The sequence below is a fragment of the Anser brachyrhynchus genome (assembly GCF_964034855.1).
Source record: "Anser brachyrhynchus genome assembly, chromosome: 16".
Taxonomy (NCBI): Eukaryota; Metazoa; Chordata; class Aves; order Anseriformes; family Anatidae; genus Anser; species Anser brachyrhynchus.
The window spans coordinates 6,691,706-6,704,119 of record NC_137734.1 but is presented as its reverse complement, the minus strand read 5'-3'; the positions used below and the strand labels follow the sequence as shown (position 1 = coordinate 6,704,119).

General features: G+C 37.1%; 1 protein-coding gene and 1 long non-coding RNA gene across 7 annotated transcripts in view; one reads left to right on the top strand and one right to left on the bottom strand.

Annotated features, from left to right (window-relative positions):
• Positions 1-347: 347 nt before the first annotated feature.
• LOC308178964 (uncharacterized protein) overlaps positions 348-12,414 on the bottom strand; it is a 40,924-nt gene continuing 28,857 nt past the window's right edge. For 3 of the 5 annotated variants that reach the window (XM_080558261.1, XM_080558263.1, XM_080558259.1), the window contains exons 10-17: positions 12,170-12,260; positions 11,545-11,631; positions 9,167-9,319; positions 7,448-7,577; positions 7,281-7,313; positions 5,418-5,521; positions 4,425-4,508; positions 348-928 (exon numbers count right to left, since the gene is read on the bottom strand). In XM_080558261.1, the coding sequence (XP_080414387.1) occupies positions 824-928; positions 4,425-4,508; positions 5,418-5,521; positions 7,281-7,313; positions 7,448-7,577; positions 9,167-9,319; positions 11,545-11,631; positions 12,170-12,260 (787 nt within the window). In that variant the 3' untranslated portion in view covers positions 348-823. The remainder of the gene's footprint in view (positions 929-4,424; positions 4,509-5,417; positions 5,522-7,280; positions 7,314-7,447; positions 7,578-9,166; positions 9,320-11,544; positions 11,632-12,169; positions 12,261-12,414) is intronic. The other 2 variants (XM_080558262.1, XM_080558260.1) reach the window with 1 other exon arrangement.
• Positions 937-7,273, top strand: LOC308178968. 2 transcript variants are annotated; one of them, XR_013940080.1, is made up of 4 exons: positions 937-2,480; positions 2,874-2,994; positions 6,737-6,782; positions 6,878-7,273. It is a non-coding gene; the product is annotated as an uncharacterized lncRNA (long non-coding RNA). The 2 variants fall into 2 exon arrangements; XR_013940081.1 differs by having other exon boundaries at positions 6,737-7,273.

Here is a 12,414-nt window from a genome sequence, read left to right as displayed (position 1 = left end):
CTTCTCATATTTTTAAGCTTGAAGTAATTATTCTAATTAAAAATATGGAAAAGCCAACAAATGCAAAAGTATTTTTGCTTTTGAAAACCATCGGTAATTGCTTCCAGTATCCATTACTTAGATGCCTCATGACATGTTTTTATTTCACTGCTCTGATATTGTTCTCTTCCTACCAATGCAAATTTCACATATTGATTGGCTTCTACAGTATTTTACCCGAATTCATTACATTAGCCAAAAAAAGCACTGCTTTATTGTACTACTGGGGAGGAAAAAGCACCCAACCAGACATTTTCACCATTAAATACTAAAGCTGCAATACTTTAATAGCTGAAGACAAACAAGAATTTTTGCTAAATGTTATCCACAGAGGAGACTAGCTCCCCATTTTATTGTAAAACTTGTGAAGTATTATTTAGAAAACTACAGCAAAAATAATTACAAATTAGATTACCATATATAAATTCATTCACTGAAAGTAATAATTAAATGTCAGAAGACTGGGTATCAAAGAAAAAGATGAAAAAGAAATTATAAAATGTCAAGAATGCCTCCTTTCTAAGTGTACAGGCATCTCAAGGTACAAAAGCACATACATGAGAAAAAATGAAGGAGAGTCTCATTAGTAATCTGTGATCCTACAGGTGAAATACCGCTTACAAAACTACACACTAGAAATTGAATACCTCTCAAAATCAAAATATATTGATGTGCAGACTATATGGTATTTGCTCCATATTGGAAGGGCAACTTTCAAAACAATTAACTTAAACATTTCCTGGACTTCTCTTTCTCTCCCCTCTCTATAAGAATAAGGTTGTCCTTACTGCATGACTTCAGCACAGGCCTTCCTAAACTCACTAATGAATGAAGATATCCATCCAAATAGCTCCTGAGAGTCTAGGTCTTGTGGTTCCCCAAATTTTACCTGTAAATTTGAAAGAGAAACATATTTAACATTAATATTATCCAAATAAGCTTCTCAATGTCCAAGACCATAAAGAAATGAAAACAGCAAGAGAAAGGTTAAATGTCTACGTTATTATTATTTAGTAGAAAACTTAGACCTGTCTAAAAAATCCCTTAAACTGAGATCCAAAACTTCTCTAGCAAAAGTCGTCCCAGGAGCTGTCATTAAACTGCCTCAGTAGCCTGTTCCTGGCTTTCTGTACAACCCAGCTTCTCTGGCTGGACTACAGATCTCCAGCTGAAGAGGAGAAAATCAGTAAATCATGCAACTTCGTGACTTTGCAGTTTGTTAGTTGAATCCATTCATAAACGAAAGAGTACATTAGGGAAATATTTTATATTCCAGAGTGGACATAGTAGCAGTATATTCAAGCCAAAATGTTTTCATTTTCTGACATTTTATTTTGCAAATAAACAAAAATATTCACTTTGATGTGGGTATTTTTGAAAGAAAAAGTAATTTATCAGAGATACCTTTCCCTGCTCTCTTCTTCTTTTCACCTGAAAAAGTTGAATGGATTGAATTTTTTTCAAAAGCAGCCTGAACAATATTGGCATCATGTTTGCTCTACTGTAAAACAAGAGGTAAAAGGCAGTCATTCTACAAAGCTCAGTGCTAGGAGAGGGATTCCTGCATTAACTAAAATCACTTCCACATATGTTCTCCAGTTCCAGGACAGAAAAGGATTTTTAGTATTCAGTCTCTTGCTGAGGTTTAATTCAAGAGGTTTGCCATCATTTTCAATGATTCGTCCTTAATGATATCAATGAGTTAAAGAACATAAGGGCACCTAAAATAGCTTTCTAATTGAGCAGAAGAAATCTAGAGAACACGCTCCAAAGGCTTCAACAAAAGGTTTAAAAAGGCATCTTGTGTTGCTGCAAGTTCTTATCTTGCCTGTAATTGAGAGCTACTGTGTAATTGGGAGATACAACTCTCCCAAGACTGAATAGCAATGTAGTTGTATTTCAGTATCTCAAATTGCAACTGAAATGGAAAGGTTTGGACAGGTATCTGTCATTATCTAGACACATTCACCTGGACATCATCTAAGATGCTCTTAGAAGCATACCCTCTGCCTGGAACTCATAAATACAGTAAAAGAAACCGCTCACATATAATCCAGTCACAAAAACTTTAACATTAACCTGTGATACCTGATTAATACTTTTGCCTGTTGTGTTCCTAATTGCACCTCCTGGGTGCTCCAAGCCCTTGATCTTTGGCACACCTCGCCACTCACCTGTAGCATACCATCAGTTAAACAGTAATGAGAGAGACATTTCCTGGAGCTAATGACCATCTGTGAGAAGTTGATAGCCCACAGCTATACCACAGGCAGTTATCTACAATTTATTGTTAATTCCATAGAAGTGTCACATGCCAAGGTCATTAGTGATTTTATAAGCAGAATATAAAATCATAAAGGTAGGCCTGTGGATTTTTGTTTTATGAGCAACATGACTTCTGTGGCCAGCTCCAACATGTTTCTACATCAGATATCCCCCAGGTAAGCTGGACTATTCCTTCCTAGTGCTGTTCAGATGATAGCCTAGTCTTTGATCACCCATCCTATTTTATATTTGCTTTACGTTTTTGCTGCTTTATAAATATACAAAAAGATCTGCCTAGTAATAACAGTATTCAGAAGAAAAAAAAAATCTAAGTGAGAGAAACATATCAAAAGCCTAACTTTAGAGAATAAGGAAAAAGGGAGGCAAAAAGCAACCGGGTTAATACTTGAGGAAACTTCCAGCCATGTAAAAAATGAAATCCTGTTCAGATGCAAATAAGAGTCTCAGATGAGAGTTTCCATTCCAAGCAAGGAAAACAGAATCTCACAGATGATGCTGTGATACGGATTTACATGTTTAATGCCTCCTGGCTGAGTATGTCTGTGCAGGGAGAGTATGACAGGAGCATGGACGTGCAGGAGGACACATCCAGCACTCACTGGGCATGTCACAGCTCTGCAAGCAGGACCAGCCACATCATGCCAGCTCCTTCTGGAAACTGACTTCCAGGTAAAATGGTCAAAGTCTTCCATATCCTAGGCAAGCAGTGTCCCTAGATAGTTTTACAGCGTGAGTTTTCCTACTTTTAATGAATGCTTTTCAACCATTTTCATTCATCTAACTCAACTGCTAATTCTCTCATTTAGACTGTTTTTCCACCTATTGGGCACTGAGTTCTTTGCTTATGTGCTACCATATTATTATGGCTTGTTACACTATGCTGTGTCATTTTTGCCATTTGTTAAAGGCTGCAAGAGACACACACACACAAAAAAAAAAAGTAGTAAAATATTACTAATTAAATTTTCTTGGTCAAACCATGTCTCTAACCTTCAAGGTCTCTTCAAATAGGTCCCCAAAGGTCATCCCGGTGGCATCTTCTGGTTATATAATACATACATATAACCTGGCCTACAATAAAACCTCCCCATATTCTAATCCCCCTCCTGCCTCTCACCCCTTCACCCCCACCACACACACACCTCACACACCTAAATAAATAAATAAATAAATGTCTTAAAGTTCATTCCAAATGCCAGGAAGCTTTTCTAGTTTCAGGGATTAGCTCTGCATTTCAGCAAAGCCATCCCTTTCTTTAAAACCTCCCAGTGTGACTATTCTGCTGGAGAATACTGTTACCATAGCAGAGACCTCCCGAATTTCTCTGAGAACATTGTACTAAATGAGGAATCTTCATGCTATGTTGTTAAAAATTGCAGCATGGAGTTTATATCATTCCTTCTGGTGTGACCCTCTGACCCTAAAAAACATTTCCTATTGTTTTGGACCTAGATGAGTTTCTTTTTTTCAGAGGAAAAATTGACTGAGAAAATTAGGTGCTTCTCCAGTGCAAGTGTGGGAGAATGTAATAGGAACAAGCAAGAACAGATAGTTTATCAGAAATCTTGTGCCCAAGGAGCTCCCTTTCTGCTCTGCTCATTTTTAGATCTGTGCTACTACCAACATCTCCATCTCTCTCTCCCTCTCCCTCAAATAATAGTAAGTAAATCAATGCCATGGACTGTAAGATTGTCACTAGAAAAAAGCCCTCAGCCCATGTAACAGAAGCTCTGCAGTCGTCTACCAGCAGAAGATACAACTTGTGCTAGACACCAGAAAACATGCTGTTTTCTGTAATATCTTGAAAACATTCAACCATTAAACTGGTTGGATTTATAAAATTGCTGAACATCCACTTTTCTTTTTGATATTTGGGCCATAAACCCTCTTAAATGAGGACTATAAGTCCTGAAGAAAAGTAAAAGCCGTATTTTCATTCAAAACATTCCGCCACTGTTAGATAGGATTATTTTTTTTTCCAGTTCCTGTGGACAGTATAACTATAAAGCATGTAGAAGCATGGGAACTTCTTACATCTGTTTCTTTTTTTCCTTAAGAAATGTAGATCTATTTTCATTGCACTTTAATACAATCCATACCAGTATATTGCTATAAAGCTTCTTCATTTCATCACATCTTTTTGACAGCTGGGATAGATCCCCTTCATATTTCTGAATTAAATCCTGTAATAAAATAAAACTTCTTAATTTGATATAGGAGCATAGTATTACAGCAGATATTAAACAGCAGTGAAAACAAGAGAATTCAAGTCAAAATTTTCATGTCACAAAAATTTCACATTTCACAAGAGATAAGTACACATCAAGCACACACATTTCCTTGCAAGTATTAAGGCATCAAAGAAAAAAGTTAGAGAATTTATTAAAATATCATTTAATGTTACTACCCAAATCTATTAAAATTGACAGAACTGATAAGCATCATAAGGTCCTAACTTCCACTCACATTTGGCACAGTCTCTTTGCATGCAAAGCAAATATTTCCAGTTGCTAGTTCTTAAGGAGTCAAAAGCAAAGCCTTATTTTTTAAAACAAAATTTCTTGATCGTGGTCCTTCGCAGCCTATGCATTTAAGACAACTTAGTAATTATTCAAGAAGCGTACTGGCCTTCCCTACATGTGCTCAGCCACTTCTCATAATGTGCTCCAACCCATCCGGTTGTGCCATTAACATGGGCAGAATCATCTTAGATCAACCTATAATCACAATTTATTCAAGCTCTTGGATGGTGTTTCTCTGTGCTATTTTCCCTGCTGTTTGAGGGCAGACGGAGTTGTTACAAACTGAAAAAAAATGCTTGCTATTATTCTGAAGTGTTTAATGTGGGTGACCATGGAACTATCTGTTCCTCATCCATTCCAGCCAGTTTGTGTGTGAAGCAAAAGCAAGAGATGTAGAACCTCTGAAAAGACCTTCCCATGCTGCTGTTTGTAGTATGAAACATTATCAGAGGAAAATAAAAGGCTTTCCTCAGATGCTCCTGACCCCCTTGCCAGGGTGGGATTCAGCAAAAACTAAGTAGATTGTTCATACTTTATCTCCAGTCCACAACAAGGTTATGATAATGTTACCTTTAGTTCCTTGCAGAACTGTAACTCCTGGGGTGTTGCCTTGGTTGTCTTGGGTTTAATAAGCCTTCTGCACTGAATAACGTTTTCCAATTCTTTTTTTAAAACTAACAAAATAAAGAAAATGAGAAATTTCACTAGCATGCAGTTGTGTTCAAAGGAGTGCAAATATCTAATTTAGAACATATGGAAAAATTAGCAAATTATGGGTCTATAATACGTTCACCTAGGAATATTAACCTTCTGTTTTCAAAGAGAAATCCTAAAAGACGTCTGGGTCTTGTGGGGAAGAAATAGCATACAATCACACCACAAGCAACTGCAGAATAATGAAGAGGTCAATAGTACGGTTATGCTGCAGCTGTAAATCTGACCTTTCCTAGCTTTTGAGCACTGGAATTAGCAATGAAAATAATATTCTTCCAAACTACATCTTTGTGTAGAAAATTCAGGGTTCCATTAAAGATAAAAGAATAAAAATTCCGCTATTAGTAACAGTAAGAAATCTTGTCAGTAGGCAGTATGCCCTACACCAGCCTGCTATTGTGAGGGCTCTGTCTGTATGAAATGTGGGGAAAAGAACTGACCCACACTGCAGTCCAGTTTCTTTCTCCTCTTGTGCTCACTTGAGCACATGAGCCCCAGGATGTGCCTTGAACTACTTGGTGGGAAAGGCTGGTTCAGTGGCTTTTGGCCCATCCCTTTCCCTCTCTGCCCTGGAGAACAGTACTTAAAAAAGTGATCTACACCAGGAATACAGGAGGGAAGAGGCCAGCCAGTCTCCTCCAGGTCTTGCAGTTCATCTCCTTTGATAGCTCCCAACAGTTTCTGATACCAAGGCTGTTCCACCACTTTAAGTATGACTTTACATATATGGCTTTAAAATATTTAGTTGTTTGGAATTGGTACCAACATTGTGCCTGACAAGTACAATTGATTGAAGGTAAATGATTTATATATATATATATATATAAAGTATACATATGTATAAATATAAAAGTATATTTTCTTATGCACTTAAATTTAGTTACTTGTGTCTCCTAAAACAATGGATTGGAAATTCTTGGAACAAAATAAAAACTCTTTGGCGGTGTCAAGCTACATGCCTGGCTGACTCCCAGAGCCCAGCAAAATAGGTGCAAGGGCTTTTCAAACCAAAAGCTGAGAACAAGTGGCATTCACATTTGTTATGAGAGGTTGAAATAGGATATATTAGTCGGTAGTGACATAGTCAACATCCATGCCACATTTTCAAAAGACAAATTTTTATAAATTTTCAACACAACACAAGTTTTTATCCACTTACATGCCTTCTCTATCAGCTCTTCATAGTTCCATTGACTGGTCACCTTACAGTAGTGTTCAAAGGTAAGTTGTGAATATCTTCCAAAGTCTGTCTTACGTTTGAGTGACTTTATTCTGTTCTCTCCTATTGACTTCACTAATGTTGGACTCCTTTCTAGAGATGGACACCAGTTTGGTTCAAAGAAATTCTTGAACTTCACTACTGAACTGTGCAAAGTTTTCTCCTGCTGCATTGCCTGCTCCCAGACACTCTGTTACGGCTGTAACTTTGACAGAGCTCTTGTATCGCTTAACATCTGTACTTTAAGATAAACTCTATTTCCCATGGGCAGTATATATTTTTTTTATATTCCGAAAGCACCTGGACACACTTTAATATTTCTTTTTTAAAATTCTTCACAGTAACATGGCAGGTTAAATATCACCATAGCAACACTTTACCTCAATATTTTGAACCTTTACACCTCTTTACAAACTACAGAAGTGCAATGAAAACCTGTTCCAAATGACTGCACAAAGTATGAAAATCTTTCTCTGAATTCAGAAACCACATTTACATACCATCAACTTCAGCACTTAGGCCTTTCATGGAAGCTGGAAAAGAAGAGAGATGGAAAAACATGCTAATAATATCATTCATACTTTGAGATGGGGGTTTCCAGAAAAGTTGAGGGATTTCATTATTTATCTGTTAATTTTATTTTATTTTTTTTTATTCCTCCACTTACCATCAGGAACAGCTTCAAATTCTGTCAGCTCCTGAGAAAATTTAGCCAAATCAGGCTCATGTAAGAAGATCTGTTCCACAAGGGCGTGAAGCAAGGTGAACGTCCTCTCCTTACCCCGCAACAGAGATAACTGCAAGTAGAATAGAGCAATAATTGACAGACTGAGTTATTATGCTAAAAAAAAAAAAAATTTGATAGCTCCTAGGTAAATTTGACAAGAATAGAAAACACAATGAAATTAAACCTCTCCTTTTCAATCTGCCATCTCTCAGACATTCTCAATTAAGATCAGCTTTACACTTTCATATCCATTGACCTTCCTTGCTTTTTTGTCTCTTCTTATTCAAAGAGGTCTTTTTTGACTTAAGGTATTCTAATTGATTGCATCTGATTTTGGACCTCCAAACAGAGTCATTATTCCTTTCCATTTAAAAGCTGTGTGCTGTGTTCATGAAGACAGTAAAGTTCCTTAATTGAATCTAGGAAGATGCTCTGTGGCAGAAAATGATTTTGTTGGCATTTTTCATTATGATAGATGTGATATTACAACTGTTATAAAAAAAATAAAAAATAAAAAAGTTGTATCTCAGAATTGCCACTAGAGTTATAAATCACTCATTCATATATTAAAGTCTCCAGATGTAAAGGATATATTACAAAAAAAAAAGGAAAACTATTTTCTTCTATTTACAGATCAGTCCTAATATTACAATAGTGTTAAAGTTACAAGGCAGCTTAGGAAATTTGTATCTGTTTCTTAATTTTTAGGATAAAAAATGATGCCCTGCCTCTCTCAGGTAGAGGCAGGGGGGTGGGGACTGTATTCAGTGGTAGAATTTTCTGGTGGCAAATTGTGGTGAAAAGGGGAAAGCCGTTGCCTTAAAATTAATGGAAAGCTCAGCCTACTGTAATGCCAGTGCTAGGTGAGTGAAGAGACTGTTCAAGAACTAACAGGCAGATGATTTTTTTTTTTTTTAGAGCCTATCTCTATCAGGAAAGGCAAAAGATCACAACAGCCACCTTCTTCCCCTATCCATTCAATGCAGAGCATTGATGGCGTGTATGTGGAGGTGTTAAAAACTTTAAACCATTGCAGGCAAAGTTCCCTCCCTTTGTATTTGTTCACTTATTTATACTTTACTTTTGAAACTTGACCTTGATGTTACACAGTACCACTTGTTGCAAAAGGCTCTTGCTTTAGAGTAAAATGAAGCACCACAAAGGAATTACTCCAGTGCCATAAAAGTGCTGCCCTGCAGAAGAAATGCTGGAGCTACAGCCCGTGACCAGAGTGAAATGAAACAGGTCCACATGACAGTGCTCTGCACAATGCAGCAAAACCCACTTTTATCTAAACTTGCATCTAGCCAGGGCCTGCAGCTCAGACATCCCTTCCTGCCAGGGGATCTTAATATCAGGGACATCAGCATTTTGATGTTCTACCTCATTAGAAACATAGCACATTCAACACCACAGTGCCCCCATCTAGACAGTGCTGCTGTCTAATATGGGGAAATGCATCTTGTTATACTACACATTAAAGAATACATTATTAAACCAGATTTTGTTTCCAGTGTAACCAAGAGCAGATGTTAAAATGTTAGCTACTCATTAAAAATGATTGCCTTTCTCCACACTCAGGGCAAAATTGAGTTAATGTTAATGGCCAACATACATTATAATATGATGATTTTAATGAAAAGAAAAATATTTACTCACTTTGGTTAAAGATGACAATCGAAATCCTTTAGCCTTCTCTTTTCCAGCCTTTTCGTTTAAATGGTTTCCAATGGCTAAAATGTACTCCAAGACTGCAACAAATTTCTGGCTGGATTGCAGCTGCTTACTTGCTTGGATTTTCTGGTTTATTAGCTGAAACAAATCTTCTTTAAGTTCAAATTAAATGTGCAAGTAAAACAATGATGCTATACCTGTCCTTTGCCAAGGCTCATTGTCCCACCTGAATTCACACTTTAGCTGATATCTTCCCACTGAACTTTCTTTGGGGAACAAGCCAGGGGGCTTCAGGAAGGAGCAGTTAAATTCTCCCAAGATAAAGCTGGTGTTGGCACAGTTACCCTGCCTTAGATGGAGGTCAGGTCCTCTGTGGCTGCCAAACTAGCCCTGCTACAAGAAATTCAACCTCATCTCTTAAAATGCTTCTAAAGGAAAAGCCTTTTGCTGTTTGAATGCACCCGATTGCACCAAATGTCAGGCATCAGGGGAAGCAGATAGCCTGAAGCGCAGTACAAGATTCTCCATCCTTCACCTCTCTCCCTTCTGCTTATACCAGCTGAAGACTTATCAAAATTCTCGGTACGGTTTCCCCAGAAGGAAGAAGAATAATTTCCTGTAATCAAACTCAGTATCAATTTCTGTTTTCCCAGGGAAGACACCTCCCTTCTAGAGCAATAGACACAAGAGGTAAATTCATTTTGAAATTAGGAAACATATTTTTCTAGCACCACACCTCCCTTTGACTGTCACACAAATTTAAAAGTAGAGAAATGATGAAACATGAAGGAGCACTGAAAGCCCTTGTCAAAACTTTCAGAGCATAGCACAGGACCAGTGGGTGCTGAAAGACAATACAAAACTGTGCCATGGAATTTTAGTTGCATTCTACACATTATAAATATGTTAGTATGTATAAGTAAGAAAATAGGCAACTAGTCAGTTGTTCATTGAACAATAAATATCCTTCAAAGCAACCAGTATATAACAGCTTCCAAACATTCTAATATTTGGCTTCAGTGGAGGAGAGCAAAGGCGTAGCATGGTACCAGACAGGGTCAGGAATCTGTGCATCTCCCCAGTGTCCTCCATCTGTTCCTATTCTGAGTCTTATTTACTGTTACTATGGTTTTAACCACAGACAAATAAAAGAGAACAACTCTGACTTGCAGAACTTTAAAATTTTGTTTTCATTCCCATGTAGAATGAGAGCAAAACCTTTTAAACCTTTTCACTGAATCAAAGCGTACACAAACCCTGACTTGCAGCAGGAAGATCCAGTCCATGAGACTTGAACACTTTATTTGCATACCCTCACCCCACCCCATCCTCTAGGTCATCCTGAAAAAGGCAGAGAGGGACTTGAAGCCTGGTTTGCAACACTGCACTTTAACGAGTGAGTAATCCTCAGGGTGGACATCCTCCTTCAACCTTCTGAAAATAGGAAATATCTATGAGATGCTGGTACAATAAACTCACTCAAGTATCTATGTCATTAGACCAATTCTTTCAGTTGTTGAGGCAAGAATCTCCCCACACATGGAATTGAATTTAAAGGGTGAAATTCACCTCTGTCTTATCACTAGCCAAAGAAAGAAGAAAGTTTAAGAACCCCAAATAAAAAATTGAATATCTTTTACCAACCCATTAGTAGAATAAGGATGATATTAAATGTACATGCATGTATATACATGCATATCACAGCCCTCATATGTCTCCATCTATTTTTTGTTTTACTGTGTTTTGTTTTAAACCAGTACTGTAGAATAGTCTATCATTAACAAAACACAATAAAACGAGAACAATTCTGCTAGCTAATGTTAAAAAAAAAAAATCAATAAATAAAAAATACTGAATTTCCCATAGTACCCAGGGAAAGGGGTCATATTGGCTGATCCAAGCTCTGTTACGTGTTGCTTACATTCTGCTTTCTGCAGGTGTCTATATCACCCAAGCTTCAGATTCCCAAAAACATTCCAAGTGTACCATCAGATAGTGGCATTGTATTTCAAATGCAGCATGTTTCTAACACTGTCGTGTTACTTGCAATTCCTTTGTTATCAAAGTCGTGCTCTATAAAGATTATTTATTTTTATTTTTGTAATCTTTTTGCTTATCATTTTTGATCAGTGAAATGAAATGATATTTTATACAAACGGCTTCTTGGATTACTACACTTTGTATTACCTACATTATGGACTGTGAAATATTTTGCTAAAGTGAAAAAAAAAATCGCAACTACACAGCTTTGAAATCTGCACGAAGCCCACTGCGGCCCCTGCTGTCTAACTGGTAGATTTTGATTACAAACAAATGATAAAGCAGTCATTTGCAAAAGCAGTCACTTTAAAGCAGTCACTCACAGGCTCCAAGTCTCTCATGCTCATAGGTAGTTCACGTATGGTAAGCAGGAGATCCAGCCTCTGGCCCAAGTGAGGGATTTTACACATCTGCATAGAAGTGAACATAAGAGGAAACAAAACCCATTGAGCAATTCATCTGCATCATAATTTTATTAATTTCTGTGCCGACTTATTAATTTTATTCTAGGCCTTAAGACTATAGATATACTCTGACAAATCAGCCTGTGTGTATATGCCTGATTTGTATATGCATATCCAAGAATATGCTGTATGCTGGTAGGGCCAGACACAATTAAAGTCAATGGTGCTCATTTCTCGTGAACAAGAACAGTTAAACATATACAGTTTTACATTTAGAGATTTGGGAGATCTAGCTCAGAATAAATTAGCTCCTATTTTGGGGGAAGAAGAGGACATATTAACTGGAGATGCAAAAAATGGATCCATAAAGTTCTCTTCATAATTTTTACTGTCTCAACTCTTTATCAGATAAATCCTCTTACAATGATTCTGACTAAGGCTGTAAATTCAAGTTCCAACTAATAGCTTCTTGTAGTGGTTTTATCTAGAAGAAGGTGTCCTAGAAATAGTGTGTGTGGTGTGTTTTAATGCTGTGATTTCTTACCTCTAACATAAACTGATCAACCACATGCAGCTTTGAAGGAGACCCCTTGAATGACTGGTATCTTTCCGCATCTTTTGGTGTTAGCATATATCTGTAAAACAACAAATGTAAGTCAGATGTCCTTTTCCTTGAATATTGTAAAACAGTCGTTCCATTCCATGCATCAGAATTCCTTACTGTTTATTGTTTTATATTTTGCATACTTACTCTTTAACCAATGGTACTTTTTGGACATTTGAGCGAAT